General features: G+C 35.6%; 3 protein-coding genes across 8 annotated transcripts; all 3 read left to right on the forward strand.

Annotated features, from left to right (window-relative positions):
• The first annotated feature begins 1,504 nt into the window (after positions 1-1,504).
• LOC142556264 (uncharacterized) lies at positions 1,505-8,075 on the forward strand. 6 transcript variants are annotated; one of them, XM_075667670.1, is made up of 16 exons: positions 1,505-1,644; positions 2,895-2,979; positions 3,062-3,172; positions 3,345-3,484; positions 3,554-3,620; positions 3,961-4,169; positions 4,267-4,318; positions 4,395-4,495; positions 4,550-4,711; positions 4,813-5,230; positions 5,306-5,406; positions 5,629-5,672; positions 6,270-6,423; positions 6,909-7,053; positions 7,197-7,340; positions 7,704-8,075. In XM_075667670.1, exons 2-15 carry the CDS (start codon positions 2,922-2,924, stop codon positions 7,298-7,300), a joined length of 1,866 nt encoding a protein of 621 aa, XP_075523785.1. In that variant the 5' UTR covers positions 1,505-1,644; positions 2,895-2,921; the 3' UTR covers positions 7,301-7,340; positions 7,704-8,075. The 6 variants fall into 6 exon arrangements, with proteins under 6 accessions (XP_075523785.1, XP_075523781.1, XP_075523786.1 ...); XM_075667666.1 differs by having other exon boundaries at positions 4,395-4,711; XM_075667668.1 differs by having other exon boundaries at positions 1,511-1,644; positions 2,911-2,979; positions 4,395-4,711.
• Positions 8,076-8,431: 356 nt separating this feature from the next.
• Positions 8,432-11,427, forward strand: LOC142556268 (elongation factor 1-alpha-like). The gene is made up of 3 exons (XM_075667675.1): positions 8,432-8,585; positions 9,384-9,865; positions 10,312-11,427. The coding sequence occupies exons 2-3, from the start codon at positions 9,404-9,406 to the stop codon at positions 11,197-11,199; spliced, it is 1,350 nt and encodes a 449-aa protein (XP_075523790.1). The 5' UTR covers positions 8,432-8,585; positions 9,384-9,403; the 3' UTR covers positions 11,200-11,427.
• Positions 11,428-12,949: 1,522 nt separating this feature from the next.
• Positions 12,950-15,200, forward strand: LOC142556266 (glycine-rich RNA-binding protein 2, mitochondrial-like). The gene is made up of 5 exons (XM_075667673.1): positions 12,950-13,077; positions 13,551-13,686; positions 13,777-13,845; positions 14,512-14,618; positions 14,850-15,200. The coding sequence occupies exons 2-5, from the start codon at positions 13,563-13,565 to the stop codon at positions 14,973-14,975; spliced, it is 426 nt and encodes a 141-aa protein (XP_075523788.1). The 5' UTR covers positions 12,950-13,077; positions 13,551-13,562; the 3' UTR covers positions 14,976-15,200.
• The last annotated feature ends 1,035 nt before the right edge of the window (positions 15,201-16,235 follow it).

Raw genomic sequence — 16,235 nt, forward strand, 5'->3', positions numbered from 1 at the left:
GTTTGGAAACATAATACCAGAAATACCAATCAATCTCTTAAGGTAATTTTGTTTTCTTTTTATCTTAAGGAATTTCAGAGAAGAAAGAGAACGTAGTTATCTAAATCAGTTACTAAACACTATGATAGAGTAGAGAAGTTGGTGAAACATCTTTTGGGACACTTTAGACTTGATGCATGTTTTCCGTGAACATAAAGGTAATTATAGTATGAGAGCGGTGATTAGAGATCACCATGACATTATTCGTGTTGCCTCCGCTCGGGGTATCCTTCATCTTAGCTCAGTGGTTGTTGTAGAACTCGATACTATTTTTACTTTTATTTTTGTTTGAAGGTTGCAGTGCAAGGTAATTTTTGTCACGTGTGGTGTTATCGGACTTGGTTCAATCTGTAATGCGTTGACATACAACTATGATGACTCTCTTATTTCGAATACGTGGGAGCTTCTTCATTAGTTTTATGAGAATTCGTAATGTTAGTAGATGTTTGAACAAAGTCGCTAATTGTTTGGTGCATTTTGCGTTATCTTACTACCCTTCACTGTTTTATTTGTGTTGAAGGTGTTTATCCATTTTAGTTTATGGATATAGCTTTTTTTAGGATTTGTCTAATGAATAGATTGATTTCGTTTTTTAAAAAAATCGTTGAAAATGTGATGTGTATTGAGTTCGTGACCTCTTAAACACAGTCTCGATTATCAAACAAACAAGAAAATCACTGGCTATTGAATTTTATTCATCCCATTTGATTTACTAACGTTATATTACTAAATATTTAATGATGTTAAAAGAACAAAATATATCATATTTAGTGCATTGAACTTTAATAAACAAAAAGTTTAGTCGGTGAATTCAATTCAGATAGTAGACGAAGGGAAAGATAAGTATATAAGATTTGCCTTTTTCTTTTCAACTTCATGATTTATGGAATCGACGAACCGATTTCAATTATGGATAATGGGATACGAGATTTTTTATTGGAAATATAAATTTTATATTTCTGGGCGATGCTTGAAATTCGTCAATTTTTTAAATAAATCCAATAAATTGTTAAATTATACTGAAAATTGAATATAATTGAATAATATATAATTGTAACGAAAAATAATATTATAATTGAGTTATTTGAAATCATTCTCAATTTATTATAAAGATTATTCGTTTAAATGAAATTGAATGGAGAAGATGTTTGTTGGTTGTCATCTAATAAGTTCATGTATTCGGATTGTACGAACTATATTTATTTTTTGATACAAAATTGTCGTAGTCTTATATTTGATTTGATTTGATTTGATTTGATTTTGTATCAGATTCTCGTTCTTCACTTGATACACTTCCAAAAACCGATTTCCCCTTCCTATAACCCCATACCCGTCGGCCACCTCACACCGCCCGATTCGCCGCCTTCCACCACCGGAATTCCGAAATTGGTTGGGGGTTCTGAAGCCGATGTCTCAAGCTTCATTTTGGTAAGGAGTAAAACGAGCACCAAGCTCGAGCCTGTCGCCGGAAACCTCCATTGTATGCTGTGGGTAGCTCGACTTATGCTTGGACAGAAAGATTCAAGATTTGCTCCTCCTTCTTCCTCGCGATTTCACTCCGGACTTTCAGTCTTTAAGAAGTTTTGGAACTTATCCCAGCTTTGGGTGAGCAGATTTATTCGAATTTGTTCTGTTTTGGCGAATATTGTTCGATTCTAATTGGTTGTATTTCGGAATGGGTACAGATTATTCGTGAAAAGAAGGTATATTCCAAAATTTCAGTTTGTGTTCCGAGGTGTTAAAAACAGTTAGGATTGAAAATTTTCGATTTATGAGTGCCTTGTGGGTCATAGTTCGATTATATGATATTATGGTACATTTAGTTTGGCCTTTCTCAACTGAGATTCGGGAAATAATTTGTTTGGTTGAAACTTTACTTCGATTGGAGTAAAATGGAACTTTATTGTCAATTATCGAAATAATTCTCGATTGATTTGGGAGTTGAGTTATTGGATTGTGATTCCAAGTCCTTGAAATCGAAAATGAGATTTTAGTGATGCTTGAATATAAGCTTTATTGATTTTGGAAATTTATGCAATTTAAACTAAAATATATGAGCTTGGGCATTTTAGTTGAATCTTGAACATTATTTTGAAACTTACGAGTTGCTCTGGTAATTTTTATTAAACTTGAACTCGAGGTTTGATTTGTGATATCCAAGCTTATTAGTTCTTAGGAGAGGATTTATACGATATGTTAAGCTCAAACGAATATTTGAGTATATTGCCAACTCAAGCTCATATAAATTTTTTTAGTTTTCGTTGTTTACACTTATTATTCTTATTATTCGATAATAAAATATTAATCAGGAGTTCAGGACTCGGACCCTCATAAACTTTGCTCGTATGAATCCCACACACTATAAGTTTCATCACACAGTATTATATATCTACCTCTTTAAAAAATTTCACTCCAATTACGTGTAATTCAGTTAACCCTATACACGGTTTGTAGGAGATGGTGGAGAGCGTTTTGTTCTCTCTCTGTTATTATTTTGTCAATTCAGAGGTAATTTTCTCTTGTTCGCTTATGATGTAAAAATTCAGCAGCAAGTTTGAGATTTAGGATTGATTTCGGGAATAGTGATCCTGTGTTGATCAGAACAATAGATTCTACCTTTCTGAAACCAATTTTAAGGATCAGCACGAAGGATAAATTTTTTTTTTAATCATTGGGTTTACATTTTCTAGGATGCGGTTGGTATGTTTTGATGATTAGACATATCATATAACTGTGAAATATGTCGTTATTTTTCTTTTATTTCGACCTTTTTCTTGTTCTAGCCTTTTAGAAAATTTAATACTGTTGGCATGTTTGGTACCTGAAACTTTTGTCCTTGTGGTCTTACTTGCTAGATTCATTTTGACTCAGCTAATACATAGATGGGGATTGATTTGGATCCATTGGCTGACATTTTTGCTGTTGGAGCTATAAATAATGGTAATGTTTCTTGTTATCTTTCTTTCATGTATGAATTTTTACTGGTTAATAAGTGATGACACTAACTTCAACACTTCCGCAGCTCGACCCACCGGAAAGTTCCAGCCTAAGGCAAAGTTACGAACACGTAGAAATGATTCTACCCCAACTTTGATTCCTTCCTCTAGTGCAGCATTAGTAAATGCTGTAGAGGGTGAGTTAAATGAGGCTGCCACAACTGCAAAGCCATCAGGAACATAGTTAGTATTTCTGAATGAAAATGGGATGCTTTAGTTTTTATTTATTCAGAGAATAAGCAATATTAGGTATTGTTGGTCCTGTGCTCTATTACGTTGATTTTGAGACAGTAATTGGTGTCCTTACAGATGATCAGCGGAATTATGAGTCAGTGAGCTTCTTGGATCAGAAGGTTGCCAACTCAACCGTTAGTTTGCAGTCTGGTTTGGATGTTGTGCCCAATGATAGTGGAGGCTGGCATTCTTGCATGGGGAAGTCGGTTGGTGAGGCGAGTAATTTATATCTTTTTACGTCTGTTGATTTAATACTCTTAACACATATACTTTCCCATTTGCAGAATGCTGATATATTTATTGGACTGGATTCCCTTGATGATTTTATTCCTCACACTGCTTCAGATATCGGTAAGCAAGAAGTTCCTTCTATTAGTTATCCTCTATTCTTAAGTTATTATTTATTCTATTAGATTGGTTCTCTTTTGGTGAGATCGGTGATCAAATAGATACTGATGTTACAACATGAATTATGTAGTAACTGTTGAAATAAAATGTGGGAGACACCCCTTTTTCTCTGACAATTATTTATAGTGCAATAGATACAATTAATTATAGTAACGATATCCCTAATTGCTAGTTACAAAGATTTACGAACGGTTAATTTCCCACAATCCTGTCATGATTAACTCCTGATATCATGCTAATTGTGTAACGCCTAAACATTTGTTTGTCAACAATAACCTTACAGAAGGCACTATTCCTTTTCAAGAGACTGTTATTATCCCTAACTCTCATAATGGAGAATGGGGGCTCGCTATTCCAGTTCTTTCATCTGTTGATGACTCAAACCAGAGTAAAACCGCTGATGCTCCATCATTTCCTTTGTCTGTTGGGGAACCTACTGTTTCAAGTGGCGATGGAGTTGGTCATATGGACAATGTAGTAATGGAAACCAGTGTAAGAACTGACATGCTAGTTCTACTCACTCTTTCTTAACCTCTTAATCATGATTGTTGTATTTCGATAGTTTGTGATGAAAGTTGATTAACTACAGGAAATGAATGTCATGGATATGGGAAACTTGTCCGAGTTAATTACTAAATCTGGTATGCAATTTCATACAACTTTATAAGGATATGTTTGTTTCTAATATTAGATTTTGATATTATAATTGGCGGGCAGATAAGAGAACTGGAAAATTTCACCCCAAGCCAAAAATGAAAATGCAGGAGATGTCTCGAGACAGATTCGAGGCAGTTTCTAGCCCATTTTGTCCACAACAGGTTTCCCCTGAAATTAATTTTGCTAACAAGGAACCGCTTCCTGCATTTGATCAGGAGGATGTTCTTGATCTTTCATCCATAGGATATACTCCTGCCATTCCTGCTGATGCTACCTCTGAACTGCCTGTGACCGATGGATCCATGAATCTCAAGGAAACAAACCAGTTGGTTTCAGGCATCCATCTGGACAGTGTGCCAGAAATTCCTGCAAAACTTGTAAAGTAGTTTTGTTGACATCTGTTTTTTTTTTCTTTTTCTATGTGGTGCATGATTCATCCTTTGCTAAATCTGCTTTTGTTTTGGTTTATATGAGCTAGGCTTCACGCCGGGCCAAGGCAAGAAAAAATGAGGATCCTACTGCATCAGATTCATCTCAACCACAGGAAAACGCTTTCACATCCACGCGAGAAAATGAACCTGGTAGATCGTTAAGGCCACGAAAACCCAAAATGAATGTATGTGAACTAGCTGATGAGTCAGAAGATGAGATTCTTGCTGGTTGGGTGTCTTCAGATGAATGTCTGGGCAGTTCTGTTCTAGAGGAGGGCAATATTAATAATGAGGAATATCAAGAGGATAGTGAATTCCTAACAAAAAAGGTGAAGAGGAAGTCTAAAAAACAAGATGGTGATGGAGAAAAAACTGCTAGAAAGCGCAAGATTTCCAAGGGAGCCTCACAGCAGGATGCTGATGCAAAGCCTAAAAAATTCTCTCATTCTACACGAAGAAGAAAATGTAGTTGTTAATCTTACTGTGATTTTTGGTTTTGAATCCTGATTACATTTTTGATCAGAAATCATTGTGATATAGTGGACAAGGTTTTGCTTGAAACGCCAGAAGATGATATTGATTACCAAAAGGTACCTCTTAGGGATTTAATTCTACTTGGAGAGCTCAAGGAGCGGCAGATGGTAAGCATGTTGCACATCATACCTCTTTTTTTATAGCTTGGAGCTAATTACCATGGATGCATGAAATATGGACAGTGACTAGAAAAATATCAAGGTTACCTTACAAAATTATATTGAGGCTACTTCTACATGAGGCATTCGGTATAAAATTTGTGTCCTGGTCAATTTATATGGTTGATTTTTTTTTATACAAGTTGTGATATTTTAATTTACATTATACAGAAAAAAGAAGAATCAGTAGCAGGAGCACCCTCAACAAAACCGAGGTAATAATATCTCATTCGGATCCTAGTCAAGATGTTCAATCCAATACATACTAACAAATAGCTCTTTCTCTCAGCATTGTTAATTTGTGTTACATGTGATCTCTTGTTTCAATGCAAATTCCCAGTTCCGCATTCTTGAAGTTTTGGATCTTAATGATAAAATCTTTCCTGGAAGAAAACAGGCATTGAGTCAGCCGGAGATGTTGGATTTCTTGATGCGTGTTTAAGAAAATAAGGCGTTATAATAACTTTAGTTTGTTACAAAATTGAAAATTATTGAGCCCATGCTTCTTATGATATTTTCTTGCAAAAGTCAAACTGGTGAGGAAATAGTGGGCATTCAATTGTCAAGACATATGTTGTTCGTATTGAAGCTCAGATAGATGTTGCACTGAATAATCTCCCTTATTTCAATTTCTCAGTGGCTTAACAATATGGATGCACCGTAACTGGCCTGAAAAATTAATGGCACTTGAGAAAAAGTTTCACCTTTGATCTAATGCTAGAAACAACTTGATACATTTAAATCATGTTGTGAACTGTACTATATTTAGTCTAGCCCATCATAGCACACATCATGTTATTTGTGTTTTGCAGTCATGATAACTCTTCTGAGTTCTTCAATGAAGATGACGATGGACATTTAAGCCCTAGGGTTGAAGAGAGCAGCATTTGTTTAAACTATCAGACTTACATGGATAGAACACCAATTGCACGATGGTCAAAACAGGACACTGAATTGTTCTATGAGGTATTTGTTTTTAACTTGAATATATTTTCATAAAAAGAAACTGAGAGTGATTAGTCTATGATTTCTGTACTGATTGATGAAGCACACAGAGAATTTGGGCCATTAGACTAGATTTGGCTATGATCTCACTACTGAAGATAGTTTAAATAGATGAACAAGTCACATTGTTCAAACTTCAAAATGATGATCAGGGATACGGTGAACAATACCAGTCTTAGGTTCTCCTTGTTGATGGAAATTGATGTGTTTTTCATGATTTATGAATTCAAATGCTTGTTAAAATGGAATAGGGTTATACTTTCAAACTTTTCTCAACCATTCTGCCTTTCGAGAGTAATTTCAAGTCAATTTCTTGCATACGCGTGCCATTTTCTTTCCAAATTTACTGGTAGAATATTCCTTGTGGGACAGATATTTTTACATCTCATTTGCAACTGAGACCTTTGTAAGATTTGATTTCTATTTGTACCCATCTCCCCCTTCAGGGTTTGAGGCAGTTTGGGACAGACCTTTCTTTGGTCCAACAACTTTTTCCTGGTCGTACACGTCGTCAAGTAAAGCTGAAATACAAAAAAGAAGAACGACAGCAACCATTGAGGCTTCGTGATGCTTTGACCAGTCGCTCTAAAGGTATGCATGTGCCGTAATTTCCGACACCCTTTATCAACCATTGGGTTTGGAGAAAGAGAATTACCTAAGAAGTTCAGGGACATTGAACATTTAAATAGCCTGGTTTTCTTTTAAATATTGTTTGGTGGCTGTCTTTTGTGCAGATCATTCCCATTTTGAGGCGGTGATTGTGCGACTACAACAAATAGCAGCTGAAGAAAATGAGAATGCTGATAAAAATGGCTCTACCGAATTAGGGGACGACTGACGTTGCGGATGAGAGGGTTCATGATGCTTCTGATGTCAATGTAATGCCATTTCCCTTTTATTCCCAATAGTTCCGAATAGTTGGTTATTATACTATAACTGCATCTTATAAATGCTTGAATGACAGTAATCGAACGACTGCATCGTAAAATGCTTAAGTTGATAAAATATGCAAAGCATTTAATGTTTAAGGTTTCTGACACGTCCTTCTCTTATTATAACCCGTTCTTATTTCCCTAAGCCTTGCGCATGGAACCTTTTTTCTTACTAATATTTGATGGTGCCACTCCAATACAGTTCCCCGATGACTACTTGGTCTAGAGTTTACAGTTTGTTAGAAGAAATGGGAAATATTTAATATCCGTGGCTTCTATTATTCACCGTTCATTTTTGTGTCCGTGAAGGATGAAGAAGCTAAGAATGAACAGCAGCAGCAGCAGCAGCAGATGGAGGGACGAAAGGAGGAGGAAGACGTAGGACAAGACTTGGCAGAAGATGGAAGCCCTTTGAAGTTATATGATAGTGAAGATGATTTGTTTAGATGGAGCCAATATAAGAGTGATACATGATGCTGGCAAACACCGTCTTTTTTGTCATTTTAATAACTGAGAGTCCGCCCTGCCATTGATAATTTAATTTAATTTTGTACAGTTAGTTCCAAATTTTGGTTTAATGATCACATGTATAGGCCAAATGCTAGCGATGTAAGCTATTACCCCGTTTATGAGAAAATAAAAAACTTAACATGCCAAATAAAAATTTGAAATTCTATTTTATTCTTCTTGATCTGAGATTAATTAAATATATAAATTTTGTTTGATGTAACCAAGTCCGATTAAATAAGGGGCTCAAATTGCCATCGTCCCCTGGCCCTGTGGTCATGATAAATTATCATTTGTGTTCCCAAACGAAGCTTGGTGCATGCATTTACACGTGTGGTTGAACAATTTCATGTTAGCAGGAATGAGGGTGATTTGTTAATTTCACATGTTTAGTGGGATACCATCCATTTATATTCATATAAAATAAAATAATTTTTGGAATGGGCCGGCTGACCTTGAAAATGTCCAGAATTTACAGGATAACTAATGGAGATTGGGCCCTAAGTTAGCCGAAGAACTAAACCGTCTTTCCATCGGCAAAAAACAAGGGCAAATACGTCCCATCGCTAATATCTGCCAAAGCCCTAGCTCGCTCGCCAGTTTGCAGTATAAATTGAGCAGCACTTCCAATTCCATAAAACATCACTAGTCGCATCCTCTACATCGATTCAGCCTTCTCTGAAGGCAAGTAATCTGCCTCATTTTCATTTTAGGTCTTCTTCCTATGTCTTTGAAGTATGAAATTCGTTGTGTTTGGAATTTTTTCAGGGTTCTTCTGTCAATTTACGTGTTATTTTGATTGTAGATTTACTAGGCGTGTAAGAGTTGTGTTCGGACTGGTTAGAATATGTTAACCTGTGTTTGTTTGTATGTTTCGTCGAGTTTACTTTACCCATTCATTTCTCAATGTAAGTTGCTTCTGATTGCAGCTTGTTATTTCGTACCAAGGAATTCTTTGATTTTGTAGTTTGTACCATTTATAGGGAGGTTTTTTTTATTTTCTTCAAATAGTCCAACAAAATTACCTTTTTGGAAGCCTTTTGATTCGTTTAATTTATCGATCCTTCTCCCAAGTGTTGGGAGCAGTTCGAGTTTCTAGAATTTGAGTTGGGATATTTTAGTTAGAAGATTGTTAATTTGTTTTGTGTCATTTTAGAACTCGCAAGTGGTTGGTGCATGTTATCGATTGTAAATTGAGAACCTTTGCTATTTTTTAATCAGAAAGTAAGGTTGAATTTTTCGGTGGTAGAGGCTCAATATTGTTGGTGATTCGGTTCGATAAATACTTTATTTTTAATTTATGCAAATTGCCAAAAAATATGGGTTTATTACACGTGATTTGCTTGGATATTCCAATAATTTACGAGGTTAACTCTTGAAAAATATCCAACCTTCAAATTAACCTTCTATCGAACCCTTGTCACTGTTTTATTTTTATGTTGAATGAATAAATCTCATTCAATGGGGTTTATGTTGCTGCAGCTTTACTCTCAGTAACCAATATGGGTAAAGAGAAGGTTCACATCAGCATTGTGGTTATTGGGCATGTTGACTCTGGGAAGTCAACTACCACCGGACATCTCATCTACAAGCTTGGTGGTATTGACAAGCGTGTGATTGAGCGGTTTGAGAAGGAAGCTGCTGAGATGAACAAGAGATCCTTCAAGTATGCCTGGGTGCTTGACAAGCTCAAGGCTGAGCGTGAGCGTGGTATCACCATCGATATTGCTCTGTGGAAGTTCGAGACTACCAAATACTACTGTACCGTCATTGATGCTCCTGGTCACCGAGACTTCATCAAGAACATGATTACTGGTACTTCTCAGGCCGACTGTGCTGTGCTCATCATTGATTCTACCACTGGTGGTTTTGAGGCGGGTATTTCAAAGGATGGTCAAACTCGTGAGCATGCACTTCTGGCTTTCACACTTGGAGTTAAGCAAATGATCTGCTGCTGTAACAAGGTATACAACTTGGTCATTTATATATTTTTATGCTCGTGGTATTTATTTTCATGAGTTCCTGGTTAGCGTTTAGATCATCTATTTTTTTGGAAGTTTGTTTAGATCAGCTAGTGAGTAAACATGGCATTGGAATGTTCTAATCGTTATATATACATTTCCAATCGTTATATATACATTTCCTACTAAGTAGTGTTGGTAAAGTTTAATTTTTACTCATTTCTGTTGGATTTTTAAGTATTGCAGGATTGAAATTGAATTTCCTGTAATATTTGTGGTCTATTAAAGTCGGTGTAATTAAAGACTTTTTAGCTTCTTTGATAAGAGCTCTGTTCTAAATTACATCAATTATATTCTGGTAACAGTGCCCTTTGTTTGAGGAGCATGCTTTTGTGTATAACACTTAGCTCTTATCCGTTCTAACTTATCACATTCTTTATGTATTTTAGATGGACGCCACCACTCCGAAGTACTCCAAGGGAAGGTATGATGAAATTGTCAAGGAAGTCTCTTCCTACTTAAAGAAGGTTGGGTACAACCCTGACAAGATTCCTTTTGTCCCGATATCTGGTTTTGAGGGTGACAACATGATCGAGAGGTCGACCAATCTTGACTGGTACAAAGGACCAACCCTCCTCGAAGCTCTCGACTTGATCCATGAGCCCAAGAGACCCTCAGACAAACCTCTCCGTCTCCCTCTGCAAGACGTGTACAAGATTGGCGGTATTGGTACTGTACCTGTTGGAAGAGTTGAAACTGGTGTCATCAAACCCGGTATGGTTGTTACCTTTGGTCCAACAGGGCTGACAACTGAGGTCAAGTCCGTTGAAATGCACCATGAGGCCCTCCCTGAAGCGCTTCCCGGTGACAATGTTGGCTTCAACGTTAAGAATGTCGCTGTGAAAGATCTCAAGCGTGGTTTTGTTGCTTCTAACTCAAAGGATGATCCTGCTAAGGAAGCTGCGAATTTCACATCCCAAGTTATTATCATGAACCACCCTGGGCAGATTGGCAACGGTTATGCCCCCGTTCTGGATTGCCACACCTCTCACATTGCCGTTAAATTTTCTGAGCTTGTGACCAAGATTGACCGTCGATCTGGCAAGGAGCTCGAGAAAGAGCCTAAATTCTTGAAGAATGGTGATGCTGGCTATGTCAAGATGATTCCCACAAAACCCATGGTTGTAGAAACCTTCGCTGAGTACCCACCCTTGGGACGTTTTGCGGTGAGGGACATGCGTCAGACTGTTGCTGTTGGTGTAATAAAGAGTGTGGAAAAGAAAGATCCAACTGGAGCTAAGGTTACAAAGGCTGCAGCCAAGAAGGGTGCCAAGTAACTTGTGAGTTTGTGCTTTTTAGTTTCCTATTTTTTTTAAAAAAATTTTTGCAGTTGCAACGATAAAAACGTGCCGTTTCTTTTTCATGTGTTTGGTCTCACATCTTCATCCTGCCTAGATCGGCGTGACCTCTTCTTGTTATTTGTTTTTTACAATTTTATGAATTGAGTTTGACATTGGACCGAATTAGCTACTTTATAATTCATGTAGTTTTTTCTTTTGCGTTGTAGTATGCGTTAGTGTACGGTTTTTTTTCCCATTCTATTCTTGGCACATGTTACTATATATTATTATTATATATTAATTTTCGAATAATTTTGTTATAGATTATTTTAATAATTTATATTGAATTTATCTTTTTAGAAACTCAAAATACCACATGCCTTAGAATTTCGACTAGTTTATTTTGGTAGTTTTTGAATTGATTTCTAGTTATTTTATCCGATGCTTGTGGAACGAAGGCTCGACGAAGGGACAAAGAAATCATCTTTGCTTCGGGCATTTCAGATTTTACACAGTAGACTCAAAGGCAAACATCTTAGTTATGTTGATTGCAACGCAGTCTTCGATTGTATTTCATGAACCACTTGAAAGCAACCCTGATGATAGTCATGAAATGAATTATATTGAGTCAAGTCCCATCACTGGCCCGACTACTAAGAAAAGTTGTGGTTGCTTCAATAGAACCAAACCTCTGAATCATCTGTGATCGAATCCCAGGAAATCTTCCTAATCAAATGGGAGTCACCACTCTTGGGTACTTGCCAAAAATCAACACGAAACAGATAAATATAGTGAAACCATATAGCACAAAGTGAGTCTGGATGTCCCAGAAGATGCGAGCCAGCAAGACATTGTTTGCATGCTTAATTTTATTGGTGTTTATCATTGTCAGCTGTTTCTAATTGCGGCTTATCACTTTCAAAGTGATCGAGTTTTTTAATTTGTACTAATAAGGAAGGTTTTTCAATTTATGCGAATAATCAAACTTTTTGCGAATATTTTGCGTTTGAGTAAAATGTTTTGATTTGGAGGAGAGAAATTGATTTGAAAAATATTTGAATGATGAATTTGAAATGACAAGTCTATGAAAACTGACATTTTTAATTAACAAGGAGGTGGACAAAAATTCATCCAAACAACTAAATAGATTTGAAATTAAATGAATGACTTCGAATTCTTTCATCCAAACAATTAAGTTTTCATGAAATGATGAATTTCAAATATATTTTTGTAATTTAAAAAAAGTCATCTTAAATGTTTGTTTAGTATTTAATATTAGTTACGATAGCTCACGAATTCAACCATTAATGATGTTTTTTGAAATTAATTATATTACTGATTATAAATAAGTAAGACATGAATTTAAGATTCGATCTACTATTTCGTTGTAATAATAAAAATAAAATCGAAATCTATATTATTTTAAATATGTCTCTCCAAGTGCGATATTAACATTTGGATAGACGAATTTGAAGATAGAGATTTATAAAATCTATTTCACAGTGAATTTCAAATCTTGATTAGGCATTTGAGTGGATTTCAAATTCCCTAAATATAGAATAATTTCAAATTTCCCATTCAAATATTTTCTCAAATACAAGTTTTTTGATCCAAACAAACTTAGATGCCGTTTAATTTGTCAATCTTAATGGATAATTTAGATTTTTGAAGTTCCAAAAACACCCTTAAAAATAATCCCAACGCGGCAGACATTCAAAGGGTGCAATACTGCAACGCCGCACCGGCCGCAGGAGATAATAACCATTTTAATGGAAATGAATAAATCTCTGTACGTACGATTTCCTTCGAACGATTTCCTTCGAAAGTGGAAGAGTGGCCGAGCATAAACCCTAGCCGCTTCGTGAAATTTATTAGGTATTTTTTTCTTCCTTTCCACTCCGATATTATACCTTCTGAGTGGTGCTATTTTTTTCGCGTCTTACTCTGTCCCAGTTATTGCTCACGATCATTTTTGAGGTCGGATCTAATCCAAATGCTTCAGTTTTATGAAATAATTTTTTCGAAATCATCGATTGTTCACTGGATTTTATTTTATGAGTTGATGCGTTTGCGTTTGCGTTTAATCTAGAGTTTCATCTGCATCATCTTTACTTCGATAAGCCGCAGCTAAATCTGGAAAAAGAATCCCGGGTCGATATTAGTAGGAGTATAGTTTAACTTAATTTGGTCGAAGAGTCGGCTGGTTGTTTTAGATACTCGGAGGATTGACTTTCTTATACTGTTAATGGCTCTGTCAGGTTTTCTCTAGCAGTCCAGCTCTTACTCTGTAAATTTCAACCTCAAATTGTCCATTGTTAAGGCTTTTGTTCTAAATTATTTGTTTACAGTTTTTCACGCAAATGACACGCTTCGACAAAGTTGGGACTCTGTTGAAACACAGCATGTTCTCCAGCGCTGCATCAAATTACCAATTATCAATATTTAATGCGGTTCGCTGCATGTCCACGAGACTTTTTATTGGAGGTTTTATTTTCTGAAATGCTATACAATTCCTGGCACATGTATTTTGTTCCCATGATCCGTGATATTAAATCTTTTTTTCCTCTTCGATAGGGCTCTCCTATGGTACTGATGATCAGTCTCTAAGAGATGCATTTTCCAGCTTTGGTGATGTAATTGATGGTGAGAAAATATTATGCAATGTCTTATCATTTTAGAATATTTTTATAACCAGCTGCAATTCATCATATTCCTTAACTTGAATCAATGTTGAAGCATTTATTCAGATATTACTTTGATGCTCGACCCATTTGGTTTTTTTCCCATGATTTTCCCATTAATTTTTGCTTTGCTCATCTTTCTTTTTCTTAATTTAGACTTAAATTCATAGCCATTAAAAAGCCTCAACCTCGATAAAGTTGGGTCAGGGTAGGGTACATGAATATTATGTTTTATTTGGGCGCTATTTTATATTAAAATTTTAATTAAAACTGTTCTTATTAACTTTTAAGATTTCAGTAGCCATTCTTAAAAGATAAATTAAATTTTCTGTCTTTGTAAATGCTATATTGTCTTTTGTGTCAGTTATCAATGCACATCATCCACACTTTGCTTCGTGTTTGTTTTGAGTACATCTTGGAAGTTGTATTGGCTCTTCCGACTTAGGCTTGGTTGTGTCTTGGATTCAACATGTCTTTATATAATTTTTCAGGTGTGTTAGCTGTGTTTCAGTTTTTTTGAATGTAATTTATATTAGAAACCTGAACCAGTCAGTCTGTGTCTGAAGTTGGTGACTTTGCACTGATTGCTATGTTAACGCACAAAGCCTTGAATCCTTATTTTGTACAGCTAAAGTCATCACTGACAGAGACACTGGGAAGTCAAGAGGGTTTGGATTTGTGAATTACTCGAGTGATGAATCTGCTAACTCAGCAGTGTCAGCAATGGATGGACAGGTGAGGTTTTGTGTCAGTCTACTATTCCATGGTGGATCAGTGTGTGTTATAATAACGATGGGTTATGCACCCATATAAACAGAGAAACAATGTTATGTGTCTATGTACCTGTAGTAAGACACGGGATCACCATTTGATGCTAGGGAGAATAAAGTTGGAAATGGCATTTCTGTTGTCTAGGATATTCTTGTAAACTATGGCTAATCTTCGGTATTTTCTCTCTTCCTTCAGCAACTGAACGGGAGGAACATCCGGGTGAGTTATGCCCAAGAACGAACACCTCGCAGTAACTTCAACAATTCTGGTGGTTATGGTGGTGGATTTGGCGGTCGTGGAGCGGCAGATGATGGATTTTAAGCCACTCGTGGCTTGTTCTTTCATCTATATGGGCATGATTAGTTTGAATTTATGAAACTTTATTTGCATAATGTTTTTGGGTCATGCTTTTGTTTTCCTCCCCTCTTTCAGCCCATAAATGCTACATCCCTGGATGTAATCGAGTCGAGCTGAACTCTTGAATGTTTGAGCTTGACTCGTTTATATAATGAATATATTCATGGCTCACGAGCTTATTCAAGTTTTTATCGAGTCTAAATGAGCTTAATAAATAAGAATTATATATTTAAATTTTCATTAAATTCATTAATAATTATATATTTAGATGAAAATATAACATTTTTATTAAAAATTGCAAATTTATTATAATAAAAAAATTTGATAGATTTTTTTATTTATTTCGTAAGTAATGTGTTAAATTAATATATTTATATCAAAATTATTATTTTTTCATCTAAAAGATGACTCATGAGCTTACTATCGAACGTGCTCACGAGTTAACGAGCTGAATATTGAAAAATTTGAGTTTGATTTATTTATTTTAATGAGTTTCACGAATCGAATCGAGTTTCGAATAGTTAACAAACGGTTTAGTTTATTTACATTTTTAGCTATATTCGTTTGTCATTTTTAGTTTTCTTAGCTTCGCTTAAGTTGATGTCAGTTGTTTTTTATGGGATTGAGTTGACCGAGCTAATTGGTTGGTCACATTACATTCATGAGACGAAATTAATGCGACACTCGTTATGTTACAATGTTAGTGTCTGAGCAAAGAGCATTTTCTCTTCGAATCATACCAAAATACAAGTGTCATTTGTATTGATCCCTCGCTTGCTATTATAAAATTGAATTTAAAAATCAGAGAATAAACGTATAAAACTCGTACCATTTGCGTTACACGATGGTTGGTTCCAATATGCTGCTAATCATGGCATCCGAATGTCAAAGCCAAATAATGCAATTAAATGACTGGATATTCACGTTTGATGAGAGGATAATTAGCAAGTTGTCGAGGGAAAAGGAAGATGTTGATGAGAAAGTTCGAGTTTTTACTGAAGTCAATGGCAAAAATACTTACCTAGTGTTAGAGTTTATTTTAAGTGTTTTGAAACTCTGGTCGATGTATTAATCAATGAAATATTCGAAAATTATATATAAAAACACTAAAAATAAGCTCTTGTAAAAACTAACTCACGACATCGCCAAGCTTCAAGCTGCCAGTGAAGTAACCTTTGTCTCTGCTGAGATTCAGTTGTCTTGCATTTTCTGTGATCACCTAGT

This window comes from Primulina tabacum, chromosome 9 (assembly GCF_025594145.1).
Source record: "Primulina tabacum isolate GXHZ01 chromosome 9, ASM2559414v2, whole genome shotgun sequence".
NCBI classification, from domain to species: Eukaryota; Viridiplantae; Streptophyta; class Magnoliopsida; order Lamiales; family Gesneriaceae; genus Primulina; species Primulina tabacum.